The sequence below is a fragment of the Chiloscyllium punctatum genome, chromosome 22 (assembly GCF_047496795.1).
Source record: "Chiloscyllium punctatum isolate Juve2018m chromosome 22, sChiPun1.3, whole genome shotgun sequence".
NCBI lineage: Eukaryota > Metazoa > Chordata > Chondrichthyes > Orectolobiformes > Hemiscylliidae > Chiloscyllium > Chiloscyllium punctatum.
Window position 1 is genome coordinate 40,647,962 of NC_092760.1, and position 19,296 is coordinate 40,667,257.

The 19,296-nt window shown below is 41.1% G+C and overlaps 1 protein-coding gene and 1 long non-coding RNA gene across 5 annotated transcripts in view; one reads left to right on the forward strand and one right to left on the reverse strand.

Annotated features, from left to right (window-relative positions):
* ddb1 (damage-specific DNA binding protein 1) overlaps nt 1-15,564 on the reverse strand; it is an 86,643-nt gene extending 71,079 nt beyond the window's left edge. The window contains exons 1-2 of one of the 3 annotated variants that reach the window (XM_072592096.1): nt 15,546-15,564; nt 6,437-6,585 (exon numbers count right to left, since the gene is read on the reverse strand). In XM_072592096.1, coding sequence (XP_072448197.1) covers nt 6,437-6,478 — 42 coding nt within the window. In that variant the 5' untranslated portion in view covers nt 6,479-6,585; nt 15,546-15,564. The other 2 variants (XM_072592093.1, XM_072592094.1) reach the window with 2 other exon arrangements.
* The window catches only part of LOC140493548 (uncharacterized), a 28,831-nt gene continuing 24,834 nt past the window's right edge, over nt 15,300-19,296 (forward strand). The window contains exon 1 of one of the 2 annotated variants that reach the window (XR_011963709.1): nt 15,300-15,369. This is a non-coding gene — a long non-coding RNA (uncharacterized lncRNA). Of the gene's footprint in view, nt 15,370-15,440; nt 15,669-19,296 lie in introns of those variants that run through there. The other variant, XR_011963708.1, reaches the window with a different exon arrangement.

A 19,296-nucleotide genomic window follows, 5' to 3' on the forward strand; every position in this document is an offset into this window, starting at 1 on the left:
AAAATGGCTTCCATGCTGCAAATTGACAACTCTGCTTAAAGCTGCATAAAATGGCTTTTATCCCTGCTAAGAGCTGAATTAACCACAGTCTGTCTCAACAAAGGGTGAGCAGTCAATGCTTCCTTTACATCATAGAAATAACTAGACTAGATAAGACATTACTAGCCATCCTAACTAACATCGCAAGTGCAGATGCAAAGACTAGGTTCGCGAGATAAGAGAACTTGGATGTTGGAAAACAAGGTTGGTTCCCAGGAAATATCACTGGGCGAAGTTGCTGTCAATAAACTCATTTCATCGTAATTGTTTGAATGTGTTCTGTGATTATAGCCTATACTTCTCTCAAAAAAGGTATAAAAGTGTCTGTCTTAAGCCATGTCCGCAGTTTCTCCGAGGAACGCCGAAGTGCTTAACCTCTGTTTCTGGACAACCTGTGCCCGGCCGAGATTGAATAAAGTGTGAAATCTTAAAGAACCAGACCAAATTGCCAGTGTTTATTGACTGATCACGGAACAGAGAGGCTCCTGCCACACCCACCCCGCGAGTCCAGATCTTCACAAGGATTATAAGGGAAATTAAGGTAGTATTAGAACAAAGGAGGTGGTCTATGAAGTTACGGAAAAAAAGTTGTAAGTCTCAGGAGATAAAGAGAGAATAGAATATGAATGCAAAATTGCAAGAAACAAAGAGATTATAGAACTCCTTTAAATATGTAAAAATAAAAAGATGAGCAAAGTCAAATAGCAAGATTGGCTGCCAGGCAGAAGGCAAAGTTTGGGGATAAAAGGATCTTCTCAGGATGGAAGCTGGTGACTAGTGGTGTTCCACAAGGGTCAATGGTGGGACCAAAGCTTTTAACTTTATACATCCATGATCTGTATGAAGGAACTGAGGGCATTCTGGTAAAATTTGCAGATGATACAAAAATAGTTGGAGGGGCAAGTAGTATTGAGGCAACAGGGAGACCGCAGAAAGATTTAGACAGGTTAGGAGAGTAGGCAAAGTGGCAGATGAAATACATAGCAAAGTGAGTGGTCATGTATTTTGGTACAAAGAATAGAACATAGAACAATACAGCGCAGAACAGGCCCTTCGGCCCTCAATGTTGCGCCGACCTGTGAACTATTATCAGCCCGTCCCCCTACGCTATGCCTAAATCATCCATGTGCTAATCTAAGGAATGTTTAAATCTCCCTAATGTGGCTAAATTGACTACATTAGCAGGTAGTGCATTCCACGCCCTTACCACTCGCTGTGTAAAGAACCTGCCTCTGACATCTGTCTTAAATCTATCATCCCTCAATTTGTAGTTATGCCCCCTCGTACACGCTGACGTCATCATCCTAGGAAAAAGACTTTCACTGTCTACCCTATCTAATCCTCTGAATAGAGGCAGAAACAATTTTCTAAATGAAGAGAAAATTCAGAAATCTGAAGTGCAAAGGGACTTGGGAATCCTAGTCCAGGATTCTCTCAAGGTAAACTTGCAAGTTGAGTCGGTAGTCAGGAAGGCAAATAAAATTTTAGCATTTATTTTGAGGGGACTAGAATATGAAAGCAAGAATGGACTTGAGGCATTATAAAGTTCTAGTCAGAGCACATTTAGAGTATTGCGGGCAATTTTGGGCTCCATACATCAGGAAGGATGTACTGGCCCTCAGCAGGTCCAGAGGAGGTTCACAAGAATGATCCCAGGAATGAAAGGTTTAACATATGAGGGACTATAACTCAAGGGACTTTCGAAGAAAGAGGGGAGATTTAATTGAAACCTAAAGAATAGAATCATAGAATCCTTAGTGTAGAAACAGGTCATTTGGCCCAACAAGTCCACACTGACTCTCCAAAGAGCATCTCTCACCCAGACCCACGCCCGACTCTATCCCTGTAACCCTGCATTTCCCATGGCCAATCCACCTAACCTGCACATCTTTGGACTGTGGGAGGAAACCGGAACACCCAGAGGAAACCCACGCAGACACAGGGAGAATGTGCAACTCCTCACAACAGTCGCTTGATGCTGGCATTTTTGGGTCCCTGGCACTGTGAGGCAGCAATGCTAATCACTGAGCCATGACACTTTCTGGACAGTGACAGCATTTGTTTACATTAGGTAAGTTTATAGCAGACATAGTGAAATGTGTTGTGTACTGCAGTTAGATGATTACGCAAATCATTATTAGTTTTTGACTAAGAAAAACATCAATTGCTGCAAGGAACTGACACCTTTAAAATAAACCCTTCTGGTTTCAGAAGGTTTTGTAGAAATCTGGTCTGAAACTTGTGTAAAACAGTTGTCCCTGAAGAAGGGAGATTAGAATTGTTAAGAAATAGGTTACCTCAGTGTAAAGAGACTATTTTCAAGTTTCAAAGCAGAAGTAATTGGTTAAAACCTTGAAGAAAATTTTGAAGCTAGAAAAGTTTAAACTCAATTGTATGAATATTTGAGACCAAGACTATCATATTCTCAAGACAGGAAATTAAAGGCTCAATTACACTAACCCTTGTACCAGGATGGAGAATGGCCTTCTACCTGCTGTGAGTACAAAGAAAGAGTATCGTTAGGATTAATACTTTACATTGCGATTTAAATCTTTAAATTGTCAAATGTAAATACTTTGATTTCTGATACTTAAGTTTTTGTTAATTTATTTTACATAGTAAACTTGAGTTTTGTTGTTAAAACGAAATTTGTAATAAAGCATGTTCACGTTTTAGTGGAAGATGATTTGTTTAAAACAACTAAGAAAAAACATTATAATCCATCAAGACAGATTTCATTCTATGACTTAACTTGTCCAATAATAACATTAATTAGAATGATAATAATTCCAACCATTTGAAACCAAAGCCCATATTTTCACTAAGCACAAGTGAAGTATATCAGGGTTGGATAGGGTGGTGGCATCACTGAAAAATGTCCAAACTACTTAAACTCCTGGGTCTTTTACCAGCGTAGAGTTTAGATGTTCAACCCATCATGGCAAGAATGATGAGCAAAAATCACAGAAATAAAAGTCATGGCAAGAGTCTCAGTAACCTTATTCAGCTCAACAATTATTCTTGAATTGCTGTCTGAAGTGGACATTTCTATCACAGGCAAAAACCTACAGCTAAAATAGCAAGAGGTACCGATGTGTCAAGATTGCCTCAGGTGGTGCTTATCTGTCATTTTAACTAATCAACTCTCCTTCCCAGGCAAGAAATGGGAGTTAATTGGAAAACTGCATTAAATTATAGCAGGTCACTTCAGTCTCATTTGAAGGAAAGAATCTGTTTATTCACGCCAACTGATCGTCACCTTGTTGAATCAAAAATAGCACTATTCCCCATGCTTCCACAAAACAAATTCATTGGTGATTTTGAGGCACAGCCTAGGATCTCTCCTAACCCCTACTCCACGTCATTGCCCAGTTATTCCTTCTATCCATTGACCTTTATAAAAAAATCAAAACATTCTCCTCAGGGAAAGAGGCTAGGTACATTGTCAAATGCAGTCTACTACGTAATAGAGTGGATTTATTTGGCATCTTTAAATGGTGCAAAAGATCCAAGATATTTCACATGAGCAATATCCAACAAAATTGGACACAAGGTCAATATTAGAAGAGCTTTTCAAAAACTGTGTAAAAATGATAAAGAGTAAAGCAGGAGAGCGAGATGGCAAATTTGACAGAGGAAATTCTTGAAAACGTGAGTACTAACAGTGAAGTGATTAAAATAGGGGATGAGCCAAGAGGCAGAAAATTTGAGGAGCTCATACATGTTCTGGAAGTGTTGGCGGACCAGTGCAATCTACAGAGATAGGGTGGGCCGAGCTCTTCAACAACACTGATAGCAATGATTAAAATTTTAAAATCCAATCTAAGCACTGCCTCGGCTATAGAGCCGACATGACAGCAAGTACAGGAGAAATACAATTTGGTGAGAGTTATTAAATGGAGTGCAGGGCTTTGGACAAGTTCAAGTTTGTAAGGTGGAACACGTACGACTGTTCAGGAGATCTCTGGAAAAATAAGCTTACAGCTAAAAATATGTTGAAGGCTTCAGCAGCGGTTTTGTCAAACCAGTCATGGAGATGGATAAGGTAAACTTCAAGTTATCCTTGATGACATGGCTCCATGGTATTGCATTATCCAGTCTTACGCCCCGACTACCATGAACTGAGGTTGGCAACAGAGAAGGCTCATAACATGGCCTGGACAAAGTGGACATTGGCAAAAGGTTTCCATTGGCAGGAGAGACGAGGATCCGAGGGCACAGCCTTAGAGTAAAGGGAAGACTTTTAGAACAGAGAGAAGGAGAAACTTCTTTCACCAGAGAGGGGTGAATCTGTGGAATTCATTACCACAGAAGGCTGTGGAGCTAGGTCATTGAGCATATTTAAAACAGAGACATATAGATTCTTGATTGCCAAGGGGATCAAAGGTTACAGTGAGAAAGCGGGAAAACAAGGTTGAAAAGTCTAACAGCCATGATTGAGGAAGCATAGCCAGAGTTCACCAGACTGGTTCCTAGAATGATAGCATTGCTCTAAGCAGACTGGACCTGTGTTCTCTCGAGTTCAGAAGAGAGGTGACTTCACAGAAACTAATAAAACTCAAAAGAGATAGACAAGAGTAAATAAATAATGTTCCCACTAGCTGTGGGGTCTGGCATTAAAGATAGAGCCTCAATAAAAGGCAAACCATGTGAGATTGAGATAAGAAGGAACTTCTTCACTCAAACAGTGACAGACCTTTGGAATCTCCACTCGAGAGGGCTGTCAAACATTCAGTCATTAACAATATGTCTTGAACATAATTGAATTTCTCGTTATAATCGACACCAAGGCATACAGAGATAACTTAGAATACGGCATTGATGTACTGCATAATGCTGAATCATGGAGAAGGCTTGAGTAGCCTTCTCCTACACTTATCAAAGAATTATTCAATACAGAATGGCATATACTTCATTTCAAAGTCAATTTTTTTCACTGAGAGGCAACCTGATAAACATTTATAAAATAATGAGAGATATATAGAGTTGATGATAGCTGTATTTTGCCTAGAATAGGAGATTTAAGATGAGGAGTGACATCTTTAAGGAGCGAGGAGAGAGATTTCAAAAAAAGGCAAATCTTTTTACACAGAGTGGTTTGCAAGTGGAATGAACTTCTTCAGAAAGTGGTTGATGTGTGCACAATTACAATGTTTAAAAGACATTTGGATAAGTACATGCATTGTAAAGGTTTGGAGGAATATGAGCCAGGAGCAGGTAGATAAGACTAGTTTTGTTTGGGATTATGGTCAGCATTGAGAAAATCTCATGTTGCAAAAGCAGAGCAGGTCAGGCAGCTTCCAAGAGGCAGGAGAATCAACAGTTCAGGCATTAGTACTTATGTGCAATGGATTGAATTGAATTTTGGGACTTTATGATGATATTGAGTAGCCATTTCTGGTTATTAAATACAAACTCTGTAAAAAGTAATATTACTGAAGCTTTAAGTTACTTGCTGTTCTTGCAGACCACCACTCTACAGACCTTAGACTGCCCCATTGTCAATTCTAACTATAATCAAATCTTATTGTCTTATTTGAATTTGAATCACAACCCATGATTGTGGTCAGCATGGATTGGTTGGACCAAAGGGTCTGTTTCCATGCTGTATGACTCTATGATAGGAGATGCACTTTGACCCATCTGCATTGACAAAAGCCTCTCTAAATCCACATTAATCTCAATATTAAACACTTGTCATAGATTCTGGGCCATTTCAACTGCTCATCCTAGCACTTGTTAAACAGTTGAGGTTTCCTGCCTCTAAAGCCCACCTCGGCAATGTATTCCAAATTCCAACCATCCTCTGAGTGAAAAGGTTTTTCCTCACATGCTCTCTAAATTTCCTGCCTTTCACCTTAAAAATTATGCACCCTGTATTAACCCTTCATCTCAGGGAGCAGCTGTTTTTCTATCCACCTTGTCCATGCTCATCAACTTATGTACCTTAATTAGATTTCGTTTCAGCCTTCTCTGCTTAAAGGAACCCAAGCTTATCCAGCCTCTCTTAGAGAAGCTGCTCCATCCTAGGCAACATCCTGGTCAATCCTCTGCACCCGCTCCACCTCAATCATATCTTGCTTATAGCGCAATGACCAGAACTACACACAATTCTCCATCTGTGAACAGACCTTTGGAATCTCCACTCGAGAGGGCTGTCAAACGTTCAGTCATTAACAATATGTCTTGAACATAATTGAATTTCTTGTTATAATCGACACCAAGGCATACAGAGATAACTTAGAATACGGCATCTCTAAAAATGCTAATTTATCGAAGTAGAGCGCAACTTCATCAAGGGAGGGACAAAAGGGGAAACAATGGCAGAATATATGGGAATAAAACGTAGTCCCACATATCTGAGTAAATAATTGCCAATGTCGAACACATATCTTACCTTTGGGCGGAAGAGTTCCATTACAGCAATCTTGCCATACATGCCCACTTCCTTGACAGGGCGCAAACCCTCCGGTGTCACTACATAGATCTCCAACCTGGTGTTCTTGGCAATCAGCAGGTTCAAATCATCTGCTGAGGTGAAGTGACCTAGAACAAACAAATGTAAGCCAATGTTTTGAGATATGCGATTACATTCTGTGAATCCAATAAGCAAGCCATGGCAAATATCAAATAACCTTTTTATTTAAATCTTCATTTAATTTTTTAGGATTATAAAATTTGAAGAAAAAAATTAAGTATTACGTCTTCAAATCGCATTAGACAAAGAATAATCCAGACTTGAAGTTTAATCTGAACTCAATACAGTTGAGTCACTGTGAATGGAATCTACACAACTAAACAAACAAGGTAAATAAGATCAGAAATAGGAGTTGGAGTAGCTAGTCAAGATTTCCCTGCTATTTCACAAAGTCATGGCTAATCTGCCGCAAGCCTCAAATTTCTCTCATGCCAGTTCTTGATTGGTTTTTGCTCAGAGTTGACCTGCTCTTTCAACAATTTCAGTAAGTTAGCCTCCACACTTTTTGGGGGAGAGAATTCTAGTTCATTTGCTCACGACATGCCTCCGATAGAGTAACTCATACCCCCCAGTTCAAGACTCCACCACCCTACATTGGAAGCATCTTCTTAACACCTACTCTGCAAAGGCCCCTCAAAATTGCATACGTTTCAGTAAGATCACACCTCGTCCAAACTAATGAGTAAAGGCCTAACCTGTTCAGCTATTAATCTGGTAAGTCGCATCTGAGCTGTCTCCAATGCCAAAGTATCATTTCATAAATATGGGAACCAATGGGTACACTGTGCTCCATGTTCAGCCTCACCCTGCACAGTTGTAACAAGACTCAATAAATGCTAAAAATTCCACTTGCCTTAATTACTTGGTGGACCTGCATAGAAACTAAATTTTCATGCCATCACTTGGGTCCCTCGATTCTGCTCCTTTTTGCAGACTGTCTTTATTTAAATAATTGTCTTCCTTTTGAATCTTCCTACCCAAGTGCATTACATCTTACTTTGCATCGTTTTGAGGGCTCCACAGTGGCTCAGCAGTTAGCATTGCTGCCTCATAGTGCCAGTGACCCAGGTTCAATTCCAGACTCGGGTGATTGTCTGTTTTATATTTGCACATTCTCCTCATGCCTGCATGGATTATCTCCGGGTGCTCTGGTTTCCCCTCAGTCGCAAAAATGTGCAGGTTAGATGGATTGGCCTTGGTAAATTGTTCATAGTCGGGATTAGTGGTGCTGGAAGAGCACAACAGTTCAGGCAGCATCCAAGGAGCTTTTAGCATCCAAGAAGCTTCAAAGCTCCTTGGATGCTGCTTGAACTGCTGTGCTCTTCCAGCATCACTAATCCAGAATCTGGTTTCCAGCATATGCAGTCATTGTTTTTACCAAATTGTTCATAGTGACTAGGGATGGGCAGGTTAAGTAATTAGTCACTGTAAATGCAGAATAGTGAGGATAGGGTAGGGTGCTGGGTTTGGTTGGGATGGAGGCTCTTTGGAGGGTTGGTGCTGACTTGATGGGCTGAATGGCCTCTATCTACACTGCAAGGATTCCATGATTCCCACATTAAACTCCAATGACCAAACATTTGCTCTCACAAATCATACTCCCTTTAAGGTTCCTTACATCCTCATTGCAAAATGCTCTTCCTCTTGTTTTTATATCATCAGCAAATATAGTTACGTAACAATCTGCCCCTCTGCAAAATCATTAATGGCATATAACTGATCCTCTCCACTAGTTATGTCTTTCTAATTTAAAAAGTTAATCTCGACTCTCTGAATTGAACTGAATGATTTGTCATTTGCACTTTACAGTGAGTTACACAGTAAAATACAGTGAAAAGCGTGAACTGTTGCAACAATCTGGCACCATTTTGACTAAAATTAAAAAGGAAAACGATAAAACTAAAAGAAAGTCTATCTTTGCTCCACTGCCTCCACCACGAGCCCAGAGTTTGTTCACCAGCGATACCTGTGTCGCCACCCACACTGCTTGTGCTGGACTCATCACTCTTCAGCCATTATTTTATCTCTACTGGGCCCACCTCCCCCCCACAACCAGGAGTCCCAACTTCTACAACCGCCTTTGCCTCTCCAATAATCAGGAGTCCCCACTCTGGGCCTACTGCAACTGCAATCAGGAGTTTGTGACTCCGCTTCCACTTTGATGGCGCCAGAGTTCCTGCACCAGGCATATGATGCTACCGCTGCTACAACCTTGCCAATGCCAGAAGTCCCCAGCTCTGTCAGGACAGGGTGCTACGCCAACAGCTCCAGCTGCCCTCCTCAGTTGTCACCCTACCAGCGCCACCACCTCCAATCGCTGGAAAAGCTTCGCCAATGCTGTTGAGGCCGTCTTTGCGCTGCTGCCACGTCCAAATGCCAGCAGATGCCATGACTGCCACCGCCTCCAATCACCAGGAGGATGCATCCACTCCACCCACAGCCCTTTCTTGCTGCTTACTGATGCCACCGACTAACCCAAAGAAAAGAAAAATTGTAGAAAAATAGTTAAAAGAAAGCAGGTGGGAAGAGATGAGCCCCAGGCAAGAGCCCACCAGCACTCAGCCCTGCTACTCTGCCACCATCTTGGATGCCATCAGCCTTTTCCGAACAATAAGTTAGGCTAACTAGCCTATAATTTGCTGATTTGTCTCCACCTCTTCTTGAGCAGGGCGAGACATTAACAATTTTTCAATCCAATGGAACCCTCTCGAAATCTAGTTAGTTCAGGAATATATCATCTCTCCAATCACTTCCTTTACAACCCACGGATGCAAGTTATCAGGTCCTGGTGACTTATCTGCCTTTAGTAGTGTTAGTTTGTCAAATACTTTGTCACTCATGATAGGGACTGTTACAAGATTGCTCCTCCCATTAGCATCTTGCATGGCTATTGTCCATGCGATATTTATCATGTTCTTTGTAGTGAAGTCTTATGCAAAAATACTGGTTTAAATTATGCGCCATTTCCCACATCCTTTTTAATTCTCCTCCAAGGATTCCACACTTCAGTTACTTTTTTTAACTTGTTGCAGCTTTTGCTGTTTTAATATTTGTGAATTTACTTTCATAACCAGTTTTCTCACTTATTATCATCTTTTTAGTCATCGGCACCAAGTTCCTAAAATATTTCTAACCCTCTAGCCAAGTGTTTAACTTCCAGAATAGCCTCTTTGCCGAGCATTATGAAACACCTACTTAAAATGTCTGCCATTGCTCATATATTTAAAAAAGTATTTTCTTAGGCCATTGCAATTGCCCTTACATAAGCTGAGGAAACTGGTTTGAGACTGGAGTTGCTCTCCCTCATGCAGAATTTCAAATTACGTCATGTGAAAAGATCGACAAGGATGTTGCCAGGGTTGAAGGATTTGAGCTATAGGGAGAGGCCAAACAGGCTGGGGCTGTTTTCCCTGGAGCATCGGACGCTGAGGGGTGACCTTATAGACGTTTACAAAATTATGAGGGGCAAGGATAGAGTAAATAGACAGGGAGTCCAGAACTAAATGGCATGGGTTTAGGGTGAGAGGAGAAAGATACAAAAGAGACCTAAGGTGCAACTCTTTCACACAGAGGGTGGTACGTGTATGGAATGAGCTGCAAGAGGATGTGGTGAAGGCTGGTACAATTGCAACATTTAAGAGGCATTTGGATGGGTATATGAATAGGAAGGCTTTGGAGGGATATGGGCCGGGTGCTGGCAGGTGAGACTAGATTGGGTTGGATATCTGGTCGGCATGGACAGATTGGACCAAAGTGTCTATTTCCATGCTGTACATCTCTATGACTGTTCAAGATAAAGTTTCTTATTAATCCGAGCTCATTACAAATTTCTAGACCTAAAACAGCCAGCTAGGTTGTATAATGAACTGCCCAAAGAAGCAATCTGTGATGCACTCTACAATTCATCACCATTATCCTGCTCATCTTGATTTGTCTAATTCATATGCTGATTAAAATCACCAATTGTACAGCTCTTCTTGCACATCTCTATTATCTTCAGATTTACACTATCTCAGTGAAGGAACTTTGCAGGGGCCAATAGATGGCTTCCACCTGTGACTTTGTTCCCTTGTTATTCCTTATTTCCATCAACTGATTCCACTTTCACGATCTTTTAAAAACTTCCCTTCAATTGAACCTTGTGCCCACGAAAGAGCAACCAAAAGAAAATCAAGTGAAAATGTCAAAGCCACCAGTAAAACAGTCACAACAAAACAGCTTATTTTCACAAACTTCAGAAGCCCTATCTTAATAAAGAAATGCATTGCCCAATACAAGACAGCAAACTTACTTGCTCCCTTCGTTATCTTACCCAATCAGCATTCTCTTCTCTTTATTTCTGCTTCATATGCTTACCTAGCACATCTACATTTAATTGTACATGCTCAAGTTATCCCTTCTCCTTAATATCCTATTGGATTTATTAGAGATAGCCTTAGATTTTCTCCTTCTTGATCTGATACTGGAAAGGTGTGCCTTTGAAGACAAGAATAAGATTTCAAATCAGCCATGATGCAACTCAGTAAAATAACTTACGAATGACGTTCTAGAATGCTGTGAACTGTAGAAGAGTGTCTTCATATCCTACAGGACTTCCAGAAGAGGAAATAAACATTTCATTCTGATCCCTCTACAAAGGGGGATTATCAATTGGACTCTTCTGTGAATAACAGAGTTAGATGTACAGCACGGAAACAGACCCTCCAGTTCAACTCATCCATGTCACCTAGATATCCCAACCCAATCTAGTTCCATCTGCCAGCACCTGGTACTTATCTCTCCAAACCCATCCTATTCAGGTACCCATCCAGAAGCCTGTTAAATGTTGCTATTGTACTAGCCTCCATCACTTCCTCTAACCAATCATTCCATACACGTGCCACCCTCTGCGTGAAAAAAAGTTGCCCCTTAGGTCCCTTTTATATCTTTCCCCCTTACCTAAATCTATGCCCTCTAGTTCTGGTCTCCCCCACCCCAGGGAAAAGACTTTGTCTATTTATCCTACCCATGCCCCTCATGATTTTGTAAACCTCTAAGGTCACTCCTCAGCCTCTGACACTCACAACATCTTTCCGATAGGAAGGAGACCAGAAATGCACGCAATATTCCAAGTGGCCTAACCAACGTCCTGTGCAGCTGCAACATGACCTCCCAACTCCTGTGCTCAATACTCCGACCAATAAAGGAAAGCATACCAAACGCCTTCTTCATTATCTTATCTACCTGCGACTCCACTTTCAAGGAGCTATGAACCTGCCCTCCAAGGTCTCTTTGTTCAGCAACACTCCCGAGGACCTTACCATTCAGTACGTAAGTCCTGCTAAGATTTGCTTTCCCAAAATGCAGCACCTCACACCTCTAAATTAAACTCCATCGGTCATTTCTCAGCCCATTGGCAAATCTGATCAAGATCCCATTATAATGAGGTAACCTTCTTCACTGTCCACGACACCTCCAATTTTGGTGTCAGCTGCAACTAACTATACCTCTTCTGCTCACATCCAAATCATTTATATAAATGATGGAAAGTAGTGGACCCAGCACCGACCCTTGTGGCACTCCACTGGTCACATAGTTTTCGTCTGAAAGACAACCTTCCACCACCATCCTCTGTCTTCGACCTTTCAGCCAGTTCTGTATCCAAATGGTGAGTACTCCCTGTATTCCATCAGATCTAACCTTACTCACCAGTCTTCCATGGGGAACCTTGTCGAACGTCTTACTGAAGTCCACATAGATCACATCTACCGCTCTGCCCTCATCAATCCTCTTCGTTACTTCTTTAATTGTGCCTGCAGTCTGAATGCCCATTTCCTAATTATGATTTTTTAAAATCATAAGTTAGAAAGTGGGCATTATTAGTAATTATCACATTAATTGGGTTTACACAGCTGAACTCAAGATCTACCATCATCTAGAAGATATGTGGTTATAGCGCCAGTGCTATTAGGTAGTGGGCTCCAGGATTTTGACCCAACAATAATTGTAGATACCATTCATCTCAACTGAAATATGTCTGCTGAAGGCTTTCATGACAGTGCATGAACTTTCCATAACATGCCCTGCTCCGCTTCCACCAAGTGTTATAACTTTCAGTGACTCATGAACAAGGACACCCAAATTGCTTGTTAAGTTGAATCCTTCCCAGTCTCTCACCATTTAAGAAACATTGTTTTGCCCCATGGAAAACCTCATGTTTTTCCAACTGGATTCAATCTGCCAAAATTTTGCCCATTTTCCCCAACCAAATCCTCAAAGTCATAGAGATGTACAGCAAGGAAACAGACCCTTCGGTCCAACTCGCCCATACCAACCAGATATCCCAACCCAATTTAGTCCCACTTGCCCATATTCTTCCAGACTCTTCCTATTCATATGCCTTTTAAATGTTGCAATTATACCAGCTTCCACCACTTCCTCTGGCATACACATACCACTCTCTGCGTGAAAACGTTGCCCCTTAGGTCTCTTTTATATCTTTCCCCTCTCACCCTAAGCCTATGCCCTCTAGTTCTGGACTGGCCCACCCCAGGGAAAAGTCTATTTGTCCTATCCATGCCCCTTATGATTTTATAAACCTATACGGTCACCCTTCAGCCTCGGGCGGTACAGGCAAGGACTGATTCGAGATATATGCCTACCTTGGAGAGGTTCTCATCCTCTCTCGACAAAGATCTCAGTGAGTCGCTATCTCATTGCAACCTTTTGCGATGATTAGCTACCTTCTCCCCAGCCCCACCCCCCTCCCATTTATCTCTCCAGCCCAGAGGCTCCCAGCCTCATTCATGATGAAAGGCTCCTGCCCGAAACGTCAATTTTCCTACTCCTCGGATGCTGCCTGACCTGCTGTGCTTTTCCAGCGTTTCTCTCATCTTAACTACTTGGAAAATCATGTCTCACGATCTTGATTGAGTTTTGTGAAAAAGTAACAAAGAGAATTGATGAGGGCAGAGCAGTAGACGTGATCTATATGGACTTCAGTAAGGCATTCAACAAGGTTCCTCCATGAGAACTTCTTCAAAATACTCAATCAAGTTCGTGAGACATGACTTACCAAAGCCATGTTGACTATCCCTAATCAGTCCCTGCCTTTCCAAATAAGTGTAATTCTGTCCCTCAGGATTCCCTCCAACAACTTGCCCACCACTAATGTCAGACTCACCGGTATCTATTTCCCTAGGTTGTCCTTACGACCTTAAGTAGTAGTACCGCATTAGCATCCCTCCACTCTTCCAGCACCTCATAAATATCTCATCAAGTGGCCCAGCAATCACTTCCCTAGCTTCCTACCAAGTTCTCGGGTGCACTTAATCAGGTCCTGGGGATTTATCCACCTTTATGCATTTCAAGACATCCAGCACTACTTTCTCTGTAATACTGACATTTTTCAAGATGTTACCATCTATTTCCCAACATTCTATTCCTCTTGCAGCATTTTTGCATCTTTCCTACAATTCACACTTCCACTCTGGATAATCTCAAATCTTTACATTTAATCCCTACATCTAAACTTGATACAGATTGTCAACAGATAGGGCAAAAATACTTATCCTTGCCATATCTTACTAATCACAGCTTGTCAACCTGAAAAATGACCCATTAGATCTCCTACTCTGCATGCTGTCTGTTAACCAGTAAACCATTCTAAAGGTAGTATCCTACTTAGAACGGTAACAAGTTATCTTACAATGGGAAATATCACAATTAACATGAAATGTGTACTAGGCTGAATCAAAGGGAAAAAGAAAATCGACAAAACCTTTTAATTTAAAAATAATGGCAAAACACAAAGCCAGAAACGACCTTTTGGATTTAAGTATTATGCAGAAACAACATGACAAAATTCTTCAAGGAATCACTCAGTACATGTATTAATTTAGCATCATAAGAGTCCTACAGCACAGAGACAAGCCCTTCAGTCCATATTGGTCCATACCAATTTGAAGATCATGTTAATGAAACTCAAATAGACCGTCAAGCCCCAGACCACCTGATGGAGGGGAAATTATGCAACACAAGAACATAAGGTTAGCATCCAAAAGCTTAAAGAAAATATCAGTTCTCACTTTCCAGCATTCCCTACTTGAAAGTCTTACATGGGTGGAAAAATCGAATCTAATCGACATGAAACATGATTGTGTGACTGCCTACAGACATCCACAGAATAGATTCAATTCCCACCTGTTTAGAGATGTGCAATAACATATCTGAGTCTGGTTAGAAAATATCTAAGGTCATAAAGTATGGATGTCCACTTTAAACATAAAAGGGTTACTGGCATTCATAGATTAGTGCAGCATGCTGAACACATTCAAGAAAAAAAATTGTGATACATTGTGAGATTTCAGATCCTCCTGCCCTTTTCTTTGTACAATTAACTATTCAAACAGTGCACAGCTTTGAAATGTCGAAACAAAAATTTCGTGTTAAGATAATGAACATTAAAAAGGAACAATATTTTCAAGAAGTAACTTCATTTAGCTTTTATCTGGGGAGAATGTTCCCACAAGCTTCATATACCAAAATTTTAATAGAAGTTATTAATAGACAAAGAGTTGTCACATCTTTTTATACAGCGAATGCTCATTTAATATTAACATCTTGCACCAAATATTAAGCCGCATAAGTACCAAGAGGAATCAACTATGCACTTCCTAACTGCTCCAAAGAGTGCTGCAGCATTTACCTGCTAACACACTACGTTGAATGTTGTGACTAGGCCTTAATTAAGGCCTGACCCTACCAGCCCGATCCCACCGCACTTCCTTCCCCAAAACCCAAACTTTTTTCACGGCGGGAGAAGTGAGCAGAAGAGGAATTGGCGATTCTTTCCCTGTCGAGAATATTTACCGGTAACGCAAGCGTTCACGGCCGTCGGTTTTTGCGCTGTCACTACATAGTTGTAAGACATGGTTGCAACCCGCGCAGTTCAACGACACCAGCTCAGCTCCCTCGCGCTCGCACCGTCTATCGCGTGATCAAGAACGGCGCTACGGCAGCCATCTTTGATCGAGGCAAATGCAGGCACCTGGTTCGTGCAGATGGTAATCCAGTCGAGTGGTTCAGCATTTCTGTAGACATTGCACTGTGAAAAGAAAAGACAAAACTAACAGAAGGTTAAAAACAGAATCTGTATAGCTTGACATAAAAGGTAGGAAAGGACCAATGAAACGAATAGTGCGGATCACCCAGTAGCAGAAAAGAGGTGGATGAACAAATATGTTAATGAATGAATAAAAAAATAAATCATGAGACATTTTAACTGTCTCCAAAAAAATTACGAGGGATACACGGAATAAAAACAAAAATTGTTGGAGAAGCTTCTGAAACAGTTCTTTGGATCTTCTGAAGAAGGGTCACTGGACTTGAAACATTAACTATATTTTCTCCACTGGTACTGCAGATCTGTTTGTTCATCGATTTCAAGCTCTGCAGTTCTTTGTTTTATTTTTGGGATAGAAGGGATGTGCCTTTTAGTTTTATGGAATATAATGATTGAATTTAATGTTCTCACTCAAGACAAGTTTTGAGACAGAGGTATTTAATCAGTAAGGGGCCACATCTAAACAATTACAATCACAACAAAATTATGTAACAATATATATAATAAGCTTTAAGAAAAGGGATTAGTATGAGAGAGAAATAATTTGGCAAGCATAGTATATTGACCCCCAAAACATTGATAATCCTTGATTCACATTACTGTCCCCGCCAACCCCCAGCGAACCCACAGGTACCTTCCCCTGCAACCAGAAAAGATGCAAAACTTATCGGCACAGCACCCTCCTCACCTCCATCCAGGGCCCCAAACAGTCCTTCTAAGTAAGACAGAGATTCATCTGCCTCTCCTCCAACCTAGTTTCCTATATCCAGTGCACCTGATGTGGTCTTCTCTACATTGGGGAGACCAAACGTAACGTTTCATCAAGCAGCTCAGCTGTGCCTGCAGGGGCTGACCTGACCTACCAGTCACCGCCCATTTTAATTCCCTTCCCACTCCCCTTCCATCTTGACCATCCTTGGCCTCCTCCATTGCCACAACGAATCAGACCGCAAATTGGAGGAACGACACCACATCTTCCTCCTGGGCAACTTACATTGAGTTCTCCAATTTCAAATAACCTCTCTTCCCATCATCTGACTCCCTTCTCAGGGCCTGGCCCTCCTTTCCATTCTTCTCATCGACTCTTCCTTCCAACCATCAACCGGATTCATTCCTCTCATCAACCAACCAGGTTGTATCCTCTACCTGTGTTCACCTATACCCACCTCACCACCTGCCCCCCCAGCCCTTTCATCTGCAGCTCTCCTTACGCCCACCCCCAGTCCTGAAGAAGGGTTATTCCCAAAATGTTGACTTCTCCACCTCCCAATGCTGCCTGGCTTACTGTGTTCTTTCAATCTTCTGTTTGTCCACCTTGGATTCCAGCATCTGCAGTTTTTTTGTCTCTAAGTAAGCAGGCAGTGGCAAACATTTAAGGAGATAATTCATAACTTTCAGCAAAAATACATCCCAGTAAGAAGGAAAAATTTTGAGAGAGGTTAAAAAAAACTATGGTTCAAACCTTCCATACCCAGAATCCTTCTAAACCCTCTCCAGCTTGATAATATCCTTCCTATAACTGGGTGACCAGAACTGGACACAGTTTTCTGAAAAAGGCCTCACCAATGTCCTGCACAACCTCAATATGACTTCTCAACTCCTCTACTCAAATGACTGAGCAATGGAGGCAAGTGTGCCAAATGACTTTTTAACCATCCTACCTATATGTGATGCAAACTTCAAAGAATTATGTACCTGTAAACCGGGGTCCTTCTGTTCTCCAACACTGCCCAAGGCCCTACCATTAATTGTATAAGCCCCACCCTTGTTTGTAGTACTAAGATGCAATACCTCACATTTATCCAGATTGAACTCCATCTGCCATTTTTCAGCCCATTGACCTATTTGATTAAGATCCCTTTGCAATGTCAGAAAACCTTCTTCACTGTCTACCAGGCCACCAATTTTGGTGTCTTCCACAAACTTACTAACCATGCCTCCTATATTCTCATCCAAATCATTTATATAAATGGCAAACAAAAGATAATCCAGAACTGATCACTGTGGGAAACCGCTGGTTACAGGCCTCCAATCTGAAAAACAACCCTCCATTATTACTGTCTCCTGCTTTTAAACCGATTATGTATCCAATTTGCAAGCTCACTGTGAATCCCATGTGGCCTAACTTTACTAATTAGTCTACCATGCAGTAGACCATACCATGTCTACCATTATCAAAGGTTTTACTAAAATCCAAATAAACAACGTTTACTGCTCTGCCATCATCAATCTTTTTGATAACTTCCTCACACAAAACCATACTGACTAATCGATTTTTGCCTCTCTAAATGTCCAAAAATCCTATATTTTATAATCACCTCCAACAACATGCCCACAACCAAAGTCAGACACAAAAGTCTTTTGTTCTCCACTTTCTCCTTCCAGCCTTTCTTAAACAAAGTTACGACATTAGCCAACCTCCTGTCATCAGGTACCTCACCCATAGTTATAGATGATGCAAATATTTCTGCAAGGGGTCTCATAATTTCCTCCCTCACTTTCCACAACATTCTGGGATACATTAGATCAGGTCCTGGAGATTTATCCACTTTATTTCTCTGCATTCTGTGCACTCCATTTCGTTTTTCAGCTGCAGAGGGTTCAGAAGAGATTGACCAAGATGTTGTCGGCTATGGAAAATTTGAGTTATAAAGAAAAGCTAGATAGGCTGGGACTTGTTTCGCTGGAGCATAAGAGGTTGAGAGGCAACCTAAGGGAAGTTTATGAAATAATAAGAGGTATAAATAGAGTTAATGGTAGTTGTCTTTCCCTAGAGTGGGGGATTTCAACACCAGGGGGCACATTTGTAAGGGGAGAGAAGGGAGATTCAAAAAAGACATGAGAGGCAAATATTTTTACACAGAGGGTGGTTTGCATGTGGAATGAATTTCCTCGGGAAGTGGTGGATGCAGGTGCAACTACAATGTTTAAAAGACATTTGGATAGATACGTGAATAGGAAAGGTTTGGAAACATATGGGCCAGGAGCAGGCTGATGGAATAAGTTTAGTGTGGACGACGTTTGGCATGGACTGGTTAGACCAAAGGATCTGTTTCCATGATGTATGACTCTATGACTCAGTAAGAAAGGAAAGTATTATGTTGAAAGAAAAGGCATCTAAGGAGCCAAAAGGTAGTGATATCTCCAAAATTCAAAGTCCAGTAAAAGAGGACTAAAAAATCATAGAGAAAAAACAAAATTAGCAATGAATATAAAAACTGACAATAACAGTGTCTTTAAATATATGACAATGAAGAGAGAGGTCAAAGTGAACAAACACCTTTTAGAAAATGAATCTGGGTAGATGGTTATGGAGCAAAAGAGTTTAACAGATACTTTGCATCAGTCTTTATGGTGGAAGATACTTAGAATATCCATTAATCCTAAGAATATAGAGCAGGAATTAAGTATCATGATCATCACTATTCCACAAGATTACTTGCGCTGATGGCTTGCATCTTAGGATCCTAAAAAGAAGTTTCTACACCAATCGTGAATGCATTGGTTATAATTTTCCAAAGGTCCTTGGATTCTAGAGAAATACTGGAGAATTGGAAAATTGCCAATGTGAAACCCCTATTCAAAATGCAAGAGAGGCAATATCAGATAATTCTAGGCATTTGATACAGTACCTTATAAAAGGTTAGTCACAAGAGTCCATTGTGTTGAAGGTGGT